At 43.0% G+C, this 18,508-nt stretch overlaps 2 protein-coding genes across 3 annotated transcripts in view; one reads left to right on the top strand and one right to left on the bottom strand.

The window, feature by feature from the left end:
- The window catches only part of WRNIP1 (WRN helicase interacting protein 1), a 164,876-nt gene that overhangs the window by 27,419 nt on the left and 118,949 nt on the right, over window positions 1–18,508 (top strand). For both annotated transcript variants that reach the window (XM_068236808.1, XM_068236809.1), the window contains exon 3: window positions 4,027–4,259. In XM_068236808.1, the coding sequence (XP_068092909.1) occupies window positions 4,027–4,259 (233 nt within the window). The remainder of the gene's footprint in view (window positions 1–4,026; window positions 4,260–18,508) is intronic.
- Window positions 1–18,508, bottom strand: part of MYLK4 (myosin light chain kinase family member 4) — a 299,781-nt gene that overhangs the window by 273,652 nt on the left and 7,621 nt on the right. Inside the window, exons 2-3 of the mRNA XM_068236806.1 lie at window positions 13,805–13,844; window positions 3,983–4,314 (exon numbers count right to left, since the gene is read on the bottom strand). Of these exons, the coding sequence (XP_068092907.1) occupies window positions 3,983–4,020 (38 nt within the window). The 5' untranslated portion in view covers window positions 4,021–4,314; window positions 13,805–13,844. The remainder of the gene's footprint in view (window positions 1–3,982; window positions 4,315–13,804; window positions 13,845–18,508) is intronic.

Raw genomic sequence — 18,508 nt, 5'->3', positions numbered from 1 at the left:
CTAATTTTATGCAAATGCATGCAGGTGGGAAATGGACCCATCAAATGCTACAGCTGCTGGCTTGGGTCTGTGCATTTTCAAGCTGCACAGATGTGTGTATCAATAAATAAACGAATAGTAGGAGATATAAACAGACAAACCGAGAGCCCAATATAGTGTAGTAGGTATTAGCCCAAATGGAAAACAATGAAAGGTAAGTATTATACTTACAAACACGGGTTACCGCTAAGGCAACCACTGTATAGGCAGGTGGGGAGTATAAGCCTGTCCCCACTCAGGAATAAGATGTCGCTCTCCGTGATAGAGGAAAAAAAGGGTATATCACCCATCCACCAAGGGTGGTTCACTGGATCAATCGATGTACAGAGGCGCCAGTAGGATAAAAGATACTAAAAAGTTTAAAATGACTAGGTGGTGGCGGTGGACCAACCGACCCAATATAGACACGATGCTGTCAATTAAAGTCAACAAGAATTTATTCACATACTCCAAAAAACATACTGCGACGCGTTTCACGGGCATACAAAACCCGCTTCTTCAGGCATTAAACGATAGGAGTATCACACTAAAAATGACAGAGACATAGACCATATCAGGGAGCTGTGAACGTGCATGTTATACATTAACAAACGCAGATATAAATATGTATATATATATATATATATATATATATATATATATATATATTTATATCTGCGTTTGTTAATGTATAACATGCACGTTCACAGCTCCCTGATATGGTCTATGTCTCTGTCATTTTTAGTGTGATACTCCTATCGTTTAATGCCTGAAGAAGCGGGTTTTGTATGCCCGTGAAACGCGTCGCAGTATGTTTTTTGGAGTATGTGAATAAATTCTTGTTGACTTTAATTGACAGCATCGTGTCTATATTGGGTCGGTTGGTCCACCGCCACCACCTAGTCATTTTAAACTTTTTAGTATCTTTTATCCTACTGGCGCCTCTGTACATCGATTAAATAAACGAATAGGCTCTTCCATTCAGAATTAAGAGCATCTCACTTATTATCTCTATTCAGTACTGACGGCCCATGCTAGAACTAGCAGAACTAGGAAATCAAGCACATTTTTATCACTTATACCATTGATGTCCCCAGTCTGTAGCAAAACCCATTGAGAGCCATATAAAGCTGTGTGATCAGATAGGAGATTTGGAAGACTGATTGTTGATCGGGGCTAAAGCAGGAAGTGATCACAGCAAATAAGAGCTTTTTAAATGTATTTCCTAATCAAACTGGTCTCCTGCCTCTGCTTAAAGTGTACCTGAGATGGTAAAGGAAAAAAATGATACATACCTGGGGATTCCTCTATCCTCCTCAGTGCTCAGTTGCTGTCCTACTCGGCAGCCTGGATCATCCACAATTGGCTCCGGAAAATTCTCCAGTCGGGGCCGGTTGGTGCAGGCCCAGCTGCATCCACTCCCCCATCGCGCTCTTGTCTCCTGGGCCACGCATGTAGACGACTTTCCGGGGCCAATTGTGGAAGATCCAGGCGGCGCAGAAGGATGGTGAGAGAGTCATTGGACTGGAAGAAGCCCCAGGTATGTATCATTTTTTTTCTCTTGCCCCATCTCAGGTTTACTATAAATATTGGTGCACAGAAGTACAGAAGCAATTTTAAATTTGGCTTGTCAGTTCTTTGGATCCACAGTTTCAAGAAATAGCAGGGCCTGGACCTGGACTTAAAGGAATACTGTAGGGGAGTCAGGGGAAAATGAGTTGAACTTACCCGGGGCTTCTAATGGTCCCCCGCAGGCATCGTGTGCCTGTGCGGCCACTCACCGATGCTCCGGCCCCGCCTCCAGTTCACTTCTGGAATTTCAGACTTTAATGTCTGAAAACCACTGCACCTGCGTTGCCATGTCCTCGATCCCGCTGATGTCACCAGGAGTGTATAGCACAAAACCCAGTATGGTCTGTGCCTGCGCAGTACACTCCTGGTGACATCAGCGGGAGCAAGGACACGGTAACGCAGGCGCAGTGGTTTTCAGACTTTAAAGTCTGAAATTCCAGAAGTGAACCGGAGGCGGGGCCGGAGCATCGGTAAGTGGCTGCGCGGGCACAGGATGTCTGCAGGGGACCATTAGAAGCCCCAGGTAAGGTCAACTCCTTTTCTACCGACCCCCCCCCCCCTCCCCCTACAGTATTCCTTTAATTAATTTTGACATCTGAATCAGATTACATGTACAAAGTTTCAGTTTAGCAAATTGAAAAACCATGGCAAAGTTGAATCCAAATGTGCCCATTATTGGTCCAATCTTACCAAATCTATGTAGTAGAAGGGTAATCTGAGTGGATAAAATTGGAGTGCATACTTTTGTAGTACCTCATATTCCCTAGAAGTGGTATATTACCAACACTACTTGCCATTACAAGCTAGTTATGTTTTTCTTTCTCAACTCATCATTTTTAATAAACTCTTTCACTAGCACAGTTTTTGGATGTAGATGTTTATTGGACATGTTTCTTTTAAATTGACAGCTTAGACATGTCTTTTAGACATGTAGGTTGATATCAATGTCAAGATAACCAAAAATATGAGTTGAGTCAGATATGCCACTAGAGTACATGTCATTCTTTATTTGGCCAGATGGGAGGTTATCAGTCAGTGGTATGTGTTGCCAAGAGGTACTTCTGCTATTTTCACTTAGCTGAGAAGAACAGTTCTAACAAATTCTATTTTTATAATGTCAGCAAACAGTTTCTTATTAATAGGATAGAACATGTTAAATACAGTAAAAACTACTACTACACATTCAGGGGCTACAGGTAAATAACACGCCTAGCTAAAAAAATAACAATCTCTTGATGGGGACACTTAGTAATTATGAATGTGTCAGCTTGTACAAAGTAAAAGAATGAAGACCAGACATGATCAATGTCCTGCACATGTTTCTGACTTATTGCAAAATCTGTTGCCTTTTGTATGCAGCTTGGAATATGCACTCCAAACTAGCCGTATCTGGTCCAATTTCAAGCTGCTAACAAATTGCAACCAAATTTGCATGAAGTTGGTAAACTTTGCAATGCATTGATTTTATAGAAAGAAAAATTGCTTTAGATTAGGTGAATAGTTAAACTGTTGCACTTAATTGGTTACAGGTATCCTAATATACAGTATATAGTGTTCATTTGCAGATGTAATTTTAAATTTTGTTAATGAATTTAACTGGATGCAAGATGATTACCGTATATATTAAAATGTCCAAAGCAGCAAAAAGGTAATTCCTAAAGCACACAGACAGCTATTGAAATCATTTTAACATTTGGGGTTTAAGAAGATTTAGAAGTGGTAACTGCACCTGTCTCTAGATTAGTATCCTATTCCTGATTACCGGAGACGCATTGTAAGCAGTATCGGTGCTTTACTTGCATGTAGGGCAGAATCTTGACACACTTGCACTTGCAGAACAAGACCATAAACTGTGATTATAAGTTACTAGGAAGGAATGAAGGGTCTGGATTATGTGGGAGGAATGTAGATGGCTGTAGGACATTGCCATGTATATTAACTAGCTGATAAGCATGGAAGCTATCTATCACTTGCCCACTTGTCTCAGGATTGCTGAGAAGCTTAGGGAGCTGGAAGCTGAAGGAGAGGAAAGATTTTGACGTTTTTAGATCCCTCATAGTATGTCTAGTGCATGCAGCTGTGTGTGCATGTGTGAAAATACAAGTATCTTTTTGTGTTTTAAAATGAAACTTGAAATGACAAGGAACAAAAATTTAAGGCTGGCATCACAAACCTTGCAATCTTTGCAGATACAGAAAAAGTATGCATATCAGGTGCTCTGCCTTCACTGACAGTATGTGTGTGATGCATTTATAATAAAATAAGGGATCAGTGTGATGGCACCCTTCATACATCCCCCAGTGCAGGTTTCGCAGCTTCTTATGTGACCAAAACAAATGCGCAGCGCTTCGGAAATTCAGCTTAAGCAATTGTTGTAGGAATATATACTCACTCAGGGTATTTAAGGTGTTCTTTTTGCTTCCCTCCCATCTCTAGGACACCTTTCTTCCACACGTGGAGTGTGGGACAATCACTCTGATTGGAGCTACAACAGAGAACCCGTCGTTCCAGGTCAACACTGCGTTGTTAAGCCGCTGTAGGGTTATTGTGCTGGAGAAGATCTCGGTGGATGCAATGGAGGTTATCTTGAGGCGTGCTGTAGATTCTCTGGGTATCCAGGTTCTGAGAGAGGATGAGCAGGCTGAGTGCAGAAGCAGCGATGCTTCAGAGTAAGTACTGGATAATGAGACAGGCAGTGGCACAGCAGGAACGCAAGTGTATCATCTGTCAAGAGGACAAGAGAGGAGAGGGTGTAGATGGAGGGGAGGTGGAGCAACAACCTGTAACAGCTGCTTAATGTTTAATACAGATTGCTGATTCTCCTGCTACTAAAATCAGAAACCTTGCTTAAATACTGAAGTACTTTTAATGCCTGGCTAGACCAAATCTTTGATTAGCAGTTGCTAGTGTTTTTCCACAGTCCCTAAATTAATTTATCCAGTGTCCTCTTCTCTCTCTACTAAATATTCAGATTTAGCTCATGGCTTTAATAATTTCAGTAGTAGAAATATATTGTATTGCCTTTTGTAACAAACTATTTTTTTGCAACTCTTTTAATACTAATAGACCTTCATGTGTAGTTGTGTAATAGTGTGGGTCAGGGAGGCTGAGCTTATTAGTGATTTCAGTCTGTTTCTATTATTAGTGATATCTATCATGTTAAGGGACATCTGACCTCCTAACACCTTATCGGCACCCCCTGAACAAATCTTTTAATGCATGTCATAATAGGACTTACTTTGCTTCCTGTGTGCACAAAAATAGCAAGCACTGGTAAGTAACTGTCCTTTTCAGTTTGGGTGCTGGAACTAAAATGTTTGAGAAATTGTATCAAGTCAAACACATCTAAAATACTGTAGGTGTATTACAGAAAGCAAGAAAGTGTCATGTTAAAAAAAAAATGAGATGAATGACAAATTGTAACAAGAACGGTGCACAGGGCAGTTTTATAATATAAATGTCATCCTAGAATGCAGCAGTGAATTGACCAGAGAGACAGGAGTACATAATGCTGGCTGTTCTGTAATCTTGTAGGTCAATCCTTCAGAAGTGTCCACTATTCCTGTCTGTAATGTAGAACTGTATGTTATTTTCCACCCTTCCCAGCAAAGTGGAACATCAGCTGGGGAAACCTGTCCATATGTTTGGGGAAGCGGCACAGAGTGTTATTGAACATAGGGGTATCCTGTTACTATATGCTGGAGAAGGGATTCCCTCAGCTCTCAGTGATCCCTCGCCCCACACACTTGTGCTACTGCTCGGCACATCAGTCATTTTATACTGAGTCTGTGCTTTTTAACACAAGAGATTATGAGGTTAAATTCACTAAGCTTTATTTATCACAAGTATTTTTATCAAATTGGTTATTTTAGTATTTGTTTTGTAATTCACAAAAATTGCTACTAATATAATTGATGATTTACGTTTTGGGCTATTTATCTCCCAAAAGTCTGTAGTTTAGAACTCTTTTTTTGGATTTAAAAAAAGTAACAATGCTAATGTAATCTTTCCTGTTATTGCAGAACTTCTTTCAGGACTTCACTATAGTCCATGCTTGTCTTTTAATTAAAGCGAACCTGAATTGACTATAAACTTATGAAATAGTTAATTGTATGTGTAATGGTATGTAAAGATTTCCTCGAGCATCATATAATATTCTTATTAGGGCTGAATTTTTAAAGCAGTGCACACATGCTAGATGGAATTCAGCCAAGGCGGTTGTTTGTGGCTGTATTGACTAAGAATCTAGGATGTGTCCAGGTGTACCCTGTGGTTGCTTAAATATCCACTGAAAGACATTTTATCATGCGCAGCACCATCCTCCATCCTTCTTTCCCATAGCAATAGTTTATGTTGCTGTGGCATACCAGAATGATGTGTCTGTACAGCACGTATTCCCTGCAGTGCCCCCCACAGAATTAAGCTTGATATTGATAGGCAACATAAATGGTGCATGTGTGAGCAACTTAAAAATAAATTATAAACAGCAACCATGTTGATGTAACACAGAATCTGCCTCATTCAGCTCAAAACAAAGGAAATAATGGCCTTTTGATTTCAGACCTATCCTGTTATCAGCAGTGTTTCCTCAGGCAAATAGAAAAGTTTGGGCTTTTGTTTACGTTTCAGGAGACTCACCGCTGCATGTCACCACTGTTTGACTGCATTATTTGCATAGATAATGCGCTGGTTTAATAACCCTTGCAAATAAATAAAATGAAGACCTCAGACAAGTTCTTAGCAGGACTAGTACTATAATAACCAATGTTTAACTTGCCATGTCTGCTCAAGTCCTTATACAACATACAATTAAGCTGCTTTGTGGAATGATGTAGAGATAACATAACTCTTCTTCTCTTTGCCTTCCTTTGAATTGGCAATACTCAACCAGTAAGCTCTCAAGTAGTTCCATTATCTCAAAAAGCTTTCACTTCTGCAGTGTGGTCTTTAAAAAATATGTTTTACCTAGACCAGTGATTCCCAACCGCTGTGCCGCGGCACACTAGTGTGCCGCGGCATGGTGCCAGGTGTGCCGTCCAGTACGCTGGAGGGGGGAAGCAGCGCTAGAAGGAGGGGCAGTGGAGGCAGCGGTGGGGAGGGGGGAAATATCCCCCCCCTCTCTCACCTGGGACCCCTCCTTCTGCCTCTCTCCCCCTCCATTTAGCGGTGGCAAGTGCAGGGCGGCTCGGCGGCGGGGAGACATGCGCAGACTTACCACTTCTGCGTTCCAAGCGCCGGCAGCGTCATGTCGTCAGATCTCCGCCTTCAATGCCGCCCACTGTGCTTCCTGATTAGCGGAAGAGTAGTGGGCGGCATTGAAGGCGGAGATCTGACGACATGATGCTGCCGGCGCTTGGAACGCAGAAGTGGTAAGTCTGCGCATGTCTCCCCGCCGCCGAGCCGCCCTGCACTTGCCACCGCTAAATGGAGGGGGAGAGAGGCAGAAGGAGGGGTCCCAGGTGAGGGAGGGGGGGGATATTTCCCCCCTCCCCACCACTGCCTCCACTGCCCCTCCTTCTAGCGCTGCTTCCCCCCCCTCCTGGGCATCTATACTGGGGGGAACTGTACTAGCTATACTGGGGGCAACTAAACTAGCTGTACTGGGGGCAACTAAACTAGCTGTACTGGGGGCAACTAAACTAGCTTTACTGGGGGCAACTAAACTAGCTTTACTGGGGGCAACTAAACTAGCTTTACTGGGGGCAACTAAACTAGCTATACTGGGGGCAACTAAACTAGCTACACTGGGGGCAACTATACTAGCTATACTGGGCACTACCTACCTATGCTAGCTATGCTGGGCACTATGCTAGGTATGCTGGGCACTATACTAGCTATACTGGGTACCATACTAGCTATCTGGGCACTATACTAGCTATACTGGGCACTTTACTGGCTATACTGGGGCACTACCTACCTATACTGGGGCACTACCTATCCATACTGGGACTATACTGGGGCACTATACTAGTTATACTGGGGCACTATACTGGGGTAACTATACTAACCATACTGGGGCAACTAAACTCCCTATACTGGGGCAACTATGCTAGCTATGCAGCCGCACCCCAGCCCCCCCCCCCCCCATAGCCTGCTACACACGGCACTGTCCACTAGGTCGCGCAAACACCCGCGCGCCCCCCGCCGTTCCCCGGAGAAAAATATGGTCAGAAAGTGTTCCCCGGGCTGGAAAAGGTTGGGAATCACTGACCTAGACCATGTGCAAAAATAGCTATAGATGATCTATTTATTTTTTTGTGAATTGACTGAATGAGCATTACCGAGATGGTGAGGTCTTTCTGTGTACTCTTGCTCTAGCCTTTTGAAACAACTTCATTTCTATCTAGCACAATGGGCCACTATGCAATTCACTTTTTCTCCTAGGTGATCATTTTTCATCTTCTATTTAGAATAACTTTTTAGCACTTTGCAATTGAAAAAGTACCAAAAAGTAGTCTGTAAAGTACTATCAAAGCTATTTCAAGTATTTTTTTTTGCTTGCTGGTGATTTAAAATGTACTTTATTGTCAAGTTTGAAAATATCATCTAAGAGAAAACTCAGGAGAAAAGGGTAATTGCATAAGGGCCAATGTGAGTAACAGAAAGGTGGAATGATGTGTTAAGGTAGTTAGTAAATTCCTATTCAGGTAATTATATCACTGGTAGGTGTAATCTTTATTTCTCTACTCAAATAATAATGGGTATGTCTACAAGGAAAATCTAGTGTTCACAATAATAAGCCAATCATCATTCAATACTGCCTACTGTCTACAAGAGTGTTAGGCTTTAGCTCATATAATTTCTTTGTAGAAGAAAAGAAAATGTATGTGCACAGTATTCCTTTAAGTGTTAAAAATTGTGATGGCACCAAGATACACAGCAGATTTTTTTTGTAAAAAAAAAAAAAAAAAATACACATTTAACCACGAGTATAAGACTTCTAAATTGGCCAAAAACGCTACAAAACTATTGAGTCTGTTCATGATACACAGCTACAGTATATGTCCAAAACAGGCACCAGAGAATGTTACTTCTCTGCTTTGGAATAATAATAATAATAATTGCAGTATTTGTATAGCGCCTTTCTCCTGACAGACTCAAAGCTTTTGCGAGGCAGCCACTAGAGCGCACTCAGTAGGCAGTAGCAGTGTTAAGGAGACTTGCCCAAGAAACTCCTTACTGAAATAGGTGCTGGCTTACTGAACAGGCAGAGCCAAGATTTTAACCCAGGTCTCCTGTGTCAGAGACAGAGCCCTTAACCTTTACACTATCCAGCATGATTTAAATAAAAAAAAATACTTTGCTAAATGTATTTGATGTAAGAAGGAAAGATTACAGGACCACTATTGCAATAACTTATAAAATGTAAAATACATGTAAACACATACACATAAGAAGTAGGTTTCTTCCAGAGTAAAATGCACCATAAATTACTTTTCTCCTATGTTGCTGTCACTTTCAGTAGTTAGTACAAATCTGACCAAACTGACAGGTTTTTGACTAGACCATCTCTTCATGGGGGATTCTCAGTATTTCATTTATTCTTTACAAAACACTCTATTTTGGCAGTTGGGCTGAGTCATCAGCCATTCAGCAAGTGCTTTTGAAAATAAAGAACACCCAGAGAATCCCCCATGCGGAGGTGGAATAGTCCAAAACCTGTCAGTTCCATATTTCTACTACCTACTGTAAGTGACAGCAACATAGGAGAAAAGTAATTTATAGCACATTTTACTGAAATGTTTTTTTATGTGTTTTTAGGTTTTGTTTTTTTCTAATTTTCCAATTTTTCATGATAAAAAATCCTTCACGATCCTTTTAACCATGTCAGCACTCAGACTTCTGAATGTGCCACAAGAACATTTTTTTTTCGGTTGTTGCCAACATGTCTGGAAGTGCAGTGAGCTCAGTAAACCAATGACAGTGTTTAGCATACCTTCAACCACTTTCATACTTGGCACTGTTTAATAAATGGCACTCATCTGTCAGTTCCCAGCTACAGCAGCATTTATTATATTACGGCACAGGTACGGAGTGTGCTGCAGCCCCGCCCTTATTGAACGGCTTTAGAACCTGACTTGGCTCTTATGGCAGTTTAAAAGCTCTAAGCCGCCAGTTGGCGCTCACCAAGTTATGTGATCCAAAGGGCAGGAGTGACAGAGATCTTAAAGGTTTTGTTCTCTCCTTAGCACATTTTGGTATGAGGAGAGAACAGACTGCTATCAGCAGCATCCGTGCCTCTGTTTTTAAATGTTTCGAAAAAAGTTTTATTCTTTTTGTAAAGTAAATAAAGTCATATCAATATAAAATTGTTGATAAAGCAAAATCATTTAATATTGCATTAATATTACAATAAAACAATAACAATTAAGGTTAATAGAAGAAATATGAAAACTACCTGTAATAAATGGCGGCGATGCCGCCGCGCGGTCTGGCGGTGGGGTGGCTATCTCCGCGTTCAGACGGGCGGTTTCCGCGCAGCGGCACATGTCTGGGTCGGGTGGGATCTCTAGTGCACACGGTTGGAGAGCTACGCGCGCGCGCGCCAGAAGTCAGGACCTTTGTACCAGCAGGAGATGTATCAGCTGATCAGGACGATCAGCTGATTCCTGCTGGACTCCTGATTGGCTGAGTGGCTCGGGCGGGGCGGCAGAGTCCTGAAACTATATATACTGCTTGCTTGCCAGTTGCTGGTTGTCTGCCGTGGCGAACACTTACGTGAAAGCACTCAGACCATAGTCAGATCCCACAGTGTGTTAGAACCAGGAGGACCTGGGAATTCACACTGAGCCAGATTACTTCTGTGTTATCTTTGTGTTATACTTCAGACTAGTTCCAAGGTGTCGAGACCACGAACCTCACACCCAAGACTAGGGATTCTGTGTTATCATTGTTTTATACTTCAGACTAGTTCCAGGGTGTCTAGACCACGGACCTCACACCCAACACTAGGCATTGTTTGATATCTGTTATGACCTATTGCATTTCTGACTATCCCTCTGCTTTCTGATTCGGTACCTACGCTTATCTGATTACCTGTTGCCAACCCTGCCTGCCCTTGGTTACCGAATCAGCCTTCTGTCTCTGTACCTTATCTGCCTGTGTGTTGCCGACCTGGCTTGCCCGACCTTGAGAGCTATCCCTCTCCATTGAGAGATTAGTCTCCAGACCTGCTGGTGACACCCACCTTCCAGGTGTCACTCAGCCACAGGTCCTTCCTGCTATCCAGCCTGGGGCTCCACCCCTTTGGATGTCTCAGGCTGCTGGAAGGTTTTTGCACTTCCCAGAGGAAGGCATTTCTCATACTGTCAAGGACCACCTGCTCCTCGGGTGGTCCCACTCAGTCATTACTGTTGCACCAAACACTCACACTATAGAGGTGTCCAGAGGTTAGTTATACTTGGATTATCGGTGATTCTGCAAATCATCAATAATCAGGTATATATCTGTATTCTTGGTGATACTGCAGATCACCAATAATCAGATTCTCTCTGTGTGCTGACACCGATCGTTACACTACCATTCTAAAGTTTTTTTTCCGCCAGCACCTCCGTAGAATTCTTTGGGAAAGACTCCCTAACACTGCTACTGCCTATAGAGCATGTCCTAGTGGCTGCAGCTCTGGCACTTTGAGTCCAATAGGAGAAAAGCGCAATATAATTTTTTTTTTTTTTTTAGCGAATTTAGTTCTTCTATTTATGGTTTTATATAGCAATCTGTTTGGCATGGAATAGGGTTGAAATAATTAATATTTGAGATGCACAAACTTTTCTTAGCTGTCATGTTCTTTGTATATCCCTACAAGCCTCCAAGTAGTGATGGGAACTGGGACTATTTGTTCTTAATTGTGAGGGGGGGTTGCCTATGATGCAGTGGTGAATGTGTATTGGATATTTAGTAATGAACTTATTTTTACGACTGACATATTCCATTATTTTAGAATAGAGATGATCAATGAGTTGCAAATAATTTCTCCTTGCATTCATATTCCATTTAAATTATATGCAGCTTCAAAGTGGACAAATCAGAATAACTTCCTGTCAAATGTTATTGGTCTTAACCACTTTCCTACCGCGTCACGCCAATGGGCGTGGCCGCGGCGGCAGCCCCAGGACCGCCTAACGCCGATTGGCGTAAAGTCCTGGGGCTGGGATTTGCAGGAGATCGCGCGCAGGGTGCGCGCGCATCTCCTGCTTGAGGGGCGGAGCTCCGCCCCGACTTCAGTCTCGAGACTGTTAGACGGCGTGATCGCCGTCTATTTACTCTGTGCAGCGCTGCGATCAGCAGCAGCGCTGCACTGGGGACAGCCGTGTGACACGGCTGTCCCCCTGGGGGACAAGAGAGCGATCGATAGGCAGAAGCCTATGACAGCCGATCACCGTAATTGGCCGGCTGTGGGGTGGGAGGGAGGGAAGGGGTTTAAAGCAACAGTTTTTTTTTTTTTTAAAAAGCAGCAACACAAATATTGATTAAAAAAAAAATAAACATGGGGGGAGCGATCAGACCCCACCAACAGAGAGCTCTGTTGGTGGGGAGAAAAGGGGGGGGGATCACTTGTGTGCTGTGTTGTGCAGCCCTGCAGCTTGGCCTTAAAGCTGCAGTGGCCAATTTCACTAACAACGGCCTGGTCACTAGGGGGGTTTAGCCCTGCAGTCCTCAAGAGGTTAAGTTCAAGCTGCAGAACATTTATATGAAATTTGAATGCAATGAGAAATTTATTTGCATCTCATTTATCATTCTTAGTTATGAATGGAAAATATGTATTGGAGTGATATATATATATATATATATATATATATATATATATATATATATATATATATATATATATATATATATATATATATATATATATATATATATATATATATATATATATATACTGGTTCTTAGGTGAGATTTTCACATCTTTTATAAATAAAATGCGTTTTACCTACTTTAGCTTTTTGGACGTACCTGCTACGTCCAAAAGGCTGCTGCTGTGCGCTCCTGTGCCGCCGCCTGATAGCCCGGAGATCAATGAATGGGAACATCAGTGGCTGTCACAGTTTCATTCGGCAAGAGCACACAGTGTAGCACTCGCCGCTTGTCACTAGAGAGTGGGATTCGTCGAACATTGCTTCGGCGGAACATCCCTTACAAACTTCAGCTACTGCAGCATCTCAACGCGGATGACCCAGATCGGTGCACTGAATTTGCAGAATGGACAAAACAAAAATTGGAACAGGACCCTCAGTTTACGCAAAAGATTTTGTTCAGTGATGAGGCAAACTTTTATGTGAATGGTGAAGTTAACAAAACCACCGCTATTGGTCTGACACTAACCCACATTGGATAGATCCCTCCAATGGATTCCATCATTGGAAACCCCAAAGCCACTGGATATGCGAAATTGCTACTTGATGATGTGTTTCCCTCTTTATGCACTGAAGCTGGAATGTTTCCTGAGTTTTTCCAGCAAGATGGTGCACGACCACATTATGGGTGTCAGGTCTGAGCGTTCCTAGATGAACAGTTTCCTGGAAAGTGGATTGGTCGTCGTGGGCCAGTTGAATGGCCCCCAAGGTCTCCCGATCTGACCCCCTTAGACTTTTATCTTTGGGATCATCTGAAGGCAATTGTCTATGCTGTGAAGATACGAGATGTGCAGCACCTGAAACTATGGATACTGGAAGCCTGTGCTAGCATTTCTCCTGCGGTGTTACTATCAGTGTGTGAAGAGTGGGAGAAGGGTTGCATTGAGAATCTAACACAATTTGCAGCACATTGAACACATTTTATAAGTGGTCAGAAGCTTGTAAATAACTCATGAAAGAATAAAGTTACGTTAAAACCAAGCACACCATTGTTTTTCTTGTGAAATTCCCAATAAGTTTGATGTGCCACATGACCCTCTTCCTATTGAAAAAAAAAGTTGGATTCAAAATGGCCGACTTCAAAATGGCCGCCATGTCACCACCCATCTTGAAAAGTTTTCCCTCTCACATATACTAATGTGCCACAAACAGGAAGTTAATATCAGCAACCATTCCCATTTTATTAAGGTGTATCCATATAAATGGCCCACCATGTAGATCAATTCATTGTGACAACTAGTGATAAAGTTATTGGCTCGGATGCATGAGGTAAAAAAAACACTAAAGACTGAACAGGTTAAGCCACCAGCAAGCAAGAAAATACTCAGTATAATTTTGACAGTAATTTTTCCACCTACCTTTTGGTATTTTTCAATTGCAGAGTACTCAAAAGTTATTCTGAACAGAAGATGAAAAAATATATTTTAAGAGAAAAGTGAATTGGATAGGGCCCAATATTTTATCTCTATAAACATGACTGCACAGAGCCCTATTGGATATTGAATAGCATTGAACTTCCCTACTTAGAAGTCCTGCCATAACTTCACACACTGGAATGCACTCGTTAACAGAGGCAGACTGCCTAGAAGTTGTGCTTGAGTTTTTGTTTTTTATATTCAGATGCACTGATGGTCAGTGCAACTGTGTTTTCACAAAGGTCTGTAGGGAGCAGAGCAAGGCTACAGCTTATGTAGTCTTGCACTTAAGGTACCCATACACTTATAGATTAGTAGCTGATTCAACCATCAAATAGATTCCTGTCAGTTGCATGTCAGGTCGAATCTGATTCCTGTCAGGAATCTGATGTGTGCCACACACTAGGAACAGATTTTCAATAGATTTCAAAATGAAACCTATTGAAAATCGATCAAAATGTAGTGTTGTGCTATTCGTTAGATTTAATGCAACCCCATGGGCCATCGATCTGCTGCCAGCAGCCGATCGACCTAGATTTTCCGTAAAAATAAGTTGATCGAAATCGGTCAGAAATTGATCTGTTGATCAATCATGCTTCCTGCTGCATCTGTTTCTAGCCGATTTGATCAGAACGGTCGAATCGGCCATAAATCGATGGCAGAAATCGACCAGTGAATGGGTAGCTTTCGGTTACCGTTTTTTTTACCTTTCCACACAGCGTTATCAATTTGCAAGTTTACATTGAATGTAGCCCTTTGGCCTTTCTATAACATTACCTGTTGATTTTTCACTTTTCACTAATTCATCACAGATAACTTTTTATTTCAATAAGCCATGTTGTCCTGAGCTTAAAGATACTCTTCAGGCAAAACTAAACTCTGTCAGCAGACGGTATTCCTGTATATAAAGTAAACCATAGATGTGCTGGAGTTTGTTATGCAAGGGTTATGCTAAACATACACTATGTAATGTATGCTTGACTTAAGTCATAATCGATATGTCTTGATTAGAACCTATTTGACAGGTACATACTAACCACTGCATGCGGGGAACAGCCCACAAAATAGTCTGACTTTAGAGATGCTCTAGCAATTTATCTAGCCATCACAATTTGGCACTTCTCCAACTCGCTTAGATCCTTACTCTTGGCCATTTGTCCTCCATTCCTAAAACCTCACTCACTGACTGTTTACTTGCTACCTGATATCGAAACAGGAAAAAAGGGCGCCGCAGGAGCCTTTGTTTGCAAATCGTGGCTTTTATATTAGGAGCCTATGGTAGCGCCCTTTTTCCAAAGACTTGGTGCCCACTACTTTATCAGATGCCTCCCTGCGCCCAACTTTGTGCTTTGCATAGCGGGCACGGATGGTTAAGGGTTAGACATAGGTAGATGGACAGTTCTGTGTTTGGCGTTGGTAGAGGGGGAGTTCCTTGTTGGGCTTCGGTAGAGGGGGAGTTCTGTGTTAGGCATCAGTAGAGGGAGGGTTCTGTGTTGAGAGTAGGGTTAAGTTTAGCAATAGGAAAATATCGGTAAAGATTACCGATATTATACTATCAGAATTCAGTGATAGAATATCACTAATTTTGAAGATATTGTACTAGCAGCATATCCCTTGCACTTTTTTTTTCCCGGTGCCTTTTTTCATGTACGCGCCTGAAATATCCCACCCCTCAGTGGCTTTTATGTAATAACTGAAGGAGTACAGTTTACGAACTTTGACCTGGAAATGCTTTTGTAAATCAGGTCTATTGTGATGATGCAAGGAGTTTCTGACTGATAGTTCTGGGCAGCTTTCATTAAACTTGAAGTTTCAACATACCATACTTTGTCTAATTTTATACCATCTTTATTTCACAGCATCTGGAGATAAGCTAGTTACTTGTCACCTTTATTACTAGCAAGCACAACTGAACCGGAAGTTAAGATTTGCATTTTAACTTAACCGAGGCTTCCAGAATCAGAATCCTTTATTTCGTCAAGTACAAATGTGGGTGTAACGATCGGTGAAGCACAGAGAGGATCTGATTACCGGTGATCTGCAGTATCACTGGGAATACAGATGTATACCAGATTATAAGTGATCTGCAGTATCACCGATAATCCGATATACCAGCTAACCTCTGTTCACCTGAGTAGAGTGTAGTGTTTGGTGTAACAGTGATGCTACGTACACACATGCGACAACGATCGTTCGTTGAGGACGACGAACGAACTTTTAATTGACGAAAGAACGACCGAAGCAAAGTTAGTTCTATAAAGTGTGTAACGATCACATCGTTAGAACGAACGTTACACCACGTAAAAGCACTTAATGCGCCTGCGCATAAAATTGTAAAGTTCCTTGGAGAAAAAGTGAAGTACGCATGTCCAGCCTGGTACGAACGATCGTTTCCAACGATGTACCACTTTTGCTAACGATCGTCGGTGGTAAAAATCCGCCAAGACAGAACTTTGTTTTGTAGCGATTTGCCTCGTTCGTCGTTTGCCTTAATAGTCGTTGGTTCGTTTTTTGTAACGATCGTCGTTGGTAAAGATCGGGGAACGATCGTTACAAACGACTATAGTCGCATGTGTGTACGCACCTTAACACTTTGAGGACTAAGCCTCAGCGCAGTAAGGTATACTGCACGGATTCCTTCCGAAGACCTGGACTCTCCAAGACGGGAGGAGTCAGGCTGCGAGTAGGAAGGATTGTCTAAAAGTAACACTCTGGAGGAAGTGTCACTGATAGAACAGGGAACCGCCTCCAACAGTGAGGTCGGTTCTCGAGGTCAGACAAGCCAGGTCGTACACACACGGGCAGATAAAGTACAATATCAAGAGGCAAAGGCGGAGTCAGGTACAGGCAGGGTTCGGCAACAGGGTATCAGAAATATTGAGGTACAAGATCAGTAGGCAGAAGCAGAGTCTAAGGACGAGCCGGGGTTCGGCAACAGAGTATCAGAAATATCGAGGTACAAGATCAGAGTTCAGGAGGATAGTCAGGCAGGCAAAAGGTCAAAACAGATAATCACAATCAAACTAGTACTTTAAGCTATCAACAGAAACTAGCTAAGTGTAGGATTACAGCTCCAGCTGGTCCCGGTACACTTGCGGATCTGACTACGGATCTGGGTGCTCCCACGTATGTGATCGCAACGCCAGACAACCAGCAACTGAATAAGCAGCAGAATATATAGTTGCTGGACTCTGCTGCCCCGCCCGAACCATTCAGCCAATCATGAGTCCTGCAGGAATCAGCTGACCTTCCTGATCAGCTGACACTTCCTCTGCAGGTATAAAGGTCCTGAATTCAGGCCCGCGCGAGCATAGCTCTCCATCTGCCTAGGTGCACTAACAGACCCAGCCACACCAAGCACATGCTGCTGCATGCAAACAGCCGCTTTGCTGTCAGGACATGCGGCGGCTTTTCCGCGTTCCACCACACAACCAGACGCGTGCAAACCGCCGCGTAGGCCGCGGAGTCAGCCGCCTAGCTCTTGGCACACGCGGCGGCTTTTCCGCGTTTCCTCACAGTGGGGTTTTGTTCCTGGAATTGGTTTTGGCTCATACAGGTCCCCATTGTCCTACAAGTCTTTTAGCATCCTCTGAGTCACCTTCATTCTCCTGCTGTCAACTCCGAAATTCCTGAAACTAGAGTTCCAGCCTCACCAACTGCGCATGTGAGGTCTCATCCGTGTGCGCTGTCATGCTCAGAAGCATCTACACATGCACAGTTCTCATAAAAATGAACCACACAGAAGACAGGAATTTCAGAGCCGCCAGCGGAAGAATGGATAACAACCAAGAGCATGCAAGGGATCTGCTGGACTACGGGGGACTGAAAGAAGCCCCGGGTAAGTTAAAATTCCCAGGTTTGCTTATTGCAGTTCAGGTGAGCTTCAATTCTATTGACCGTCTATGACATACCCCATTAATAGATCACAATCAATGACAGACCCAAGTGAAGGAAAAAAAAAACCTGCTCTATACATTCCCGCTGTTACTGGCTGGAATAGGGTGAAAGTAATTTTGTGTCCTGATACTGTACAGCTCAGCCAGCTTTCATCTCAGTTATGTAGAATTTCATGCCATGTCCTGAGTGAATGGACAGTGGGAGAGGTCGAGAGGATGAAGCTAGATCTCGCCATGTCACTTGGCTGAAAAGTGCAGGGACATGCTATTTCACTACACTAGCTAATAAGATCCCAGGCTGAGCTGCAGCAGTGAATCTAGGCATAGTTGTGTACTTTTGACCAGCATTGCGTCTGGAAACTGAGACACACATCCATAGTTATAGTCTTTGTCCGTGTCTATCTCTCTCTTATACACACACACTCACACAAAGTTGCACACATATATAGCTCACCCTATCCCCCAGACCCCGTGCGCTGCCTGGCCAATCACTGCCAGGCAGCGCCGAGGGGTGGATCGGGACTCCCAATGATGTCACGACGTCGGTGACCTCATCCCGCCCCGTCGCCATGGCGACGGGGGAAGCCCTCCAGGAAATCCCGTTCTTTGAACGGGATTTCCTGATCGGAGATCGCCGAAGGCGATCGAAGAGGGCGGGGGGATGCCGCTGAGCAGCGGCTATCATGTAGCGAGCCCTGGGCTCGCTACATGATTTAAAAAAAAAACAAAATAAAAAACTGCCGCGCTGCCT

This window comes from Hyperolius riggenbachi, chromosome 5 (assembly GCF_040937935.1).
Source record: "Hyperolius riggenbachi isolate aHypRig1 chromosome 5, aHypRig1.pri, whole genome shotgun sequence".
In the NCBI taxonomy this organism is placed as follows: domain Eukaryota; kingdom Metazoa; phylum Chordata; class Amphibia; order Anura; family Hyperoliidae; genus Hyperolius; species Hyperolius riggenbachi.
The sequence above is the reverse complement of the archived record's forward strand: the minus strand, read 5'-3'. Positions and strand labels throughout refer to the sequence as shown.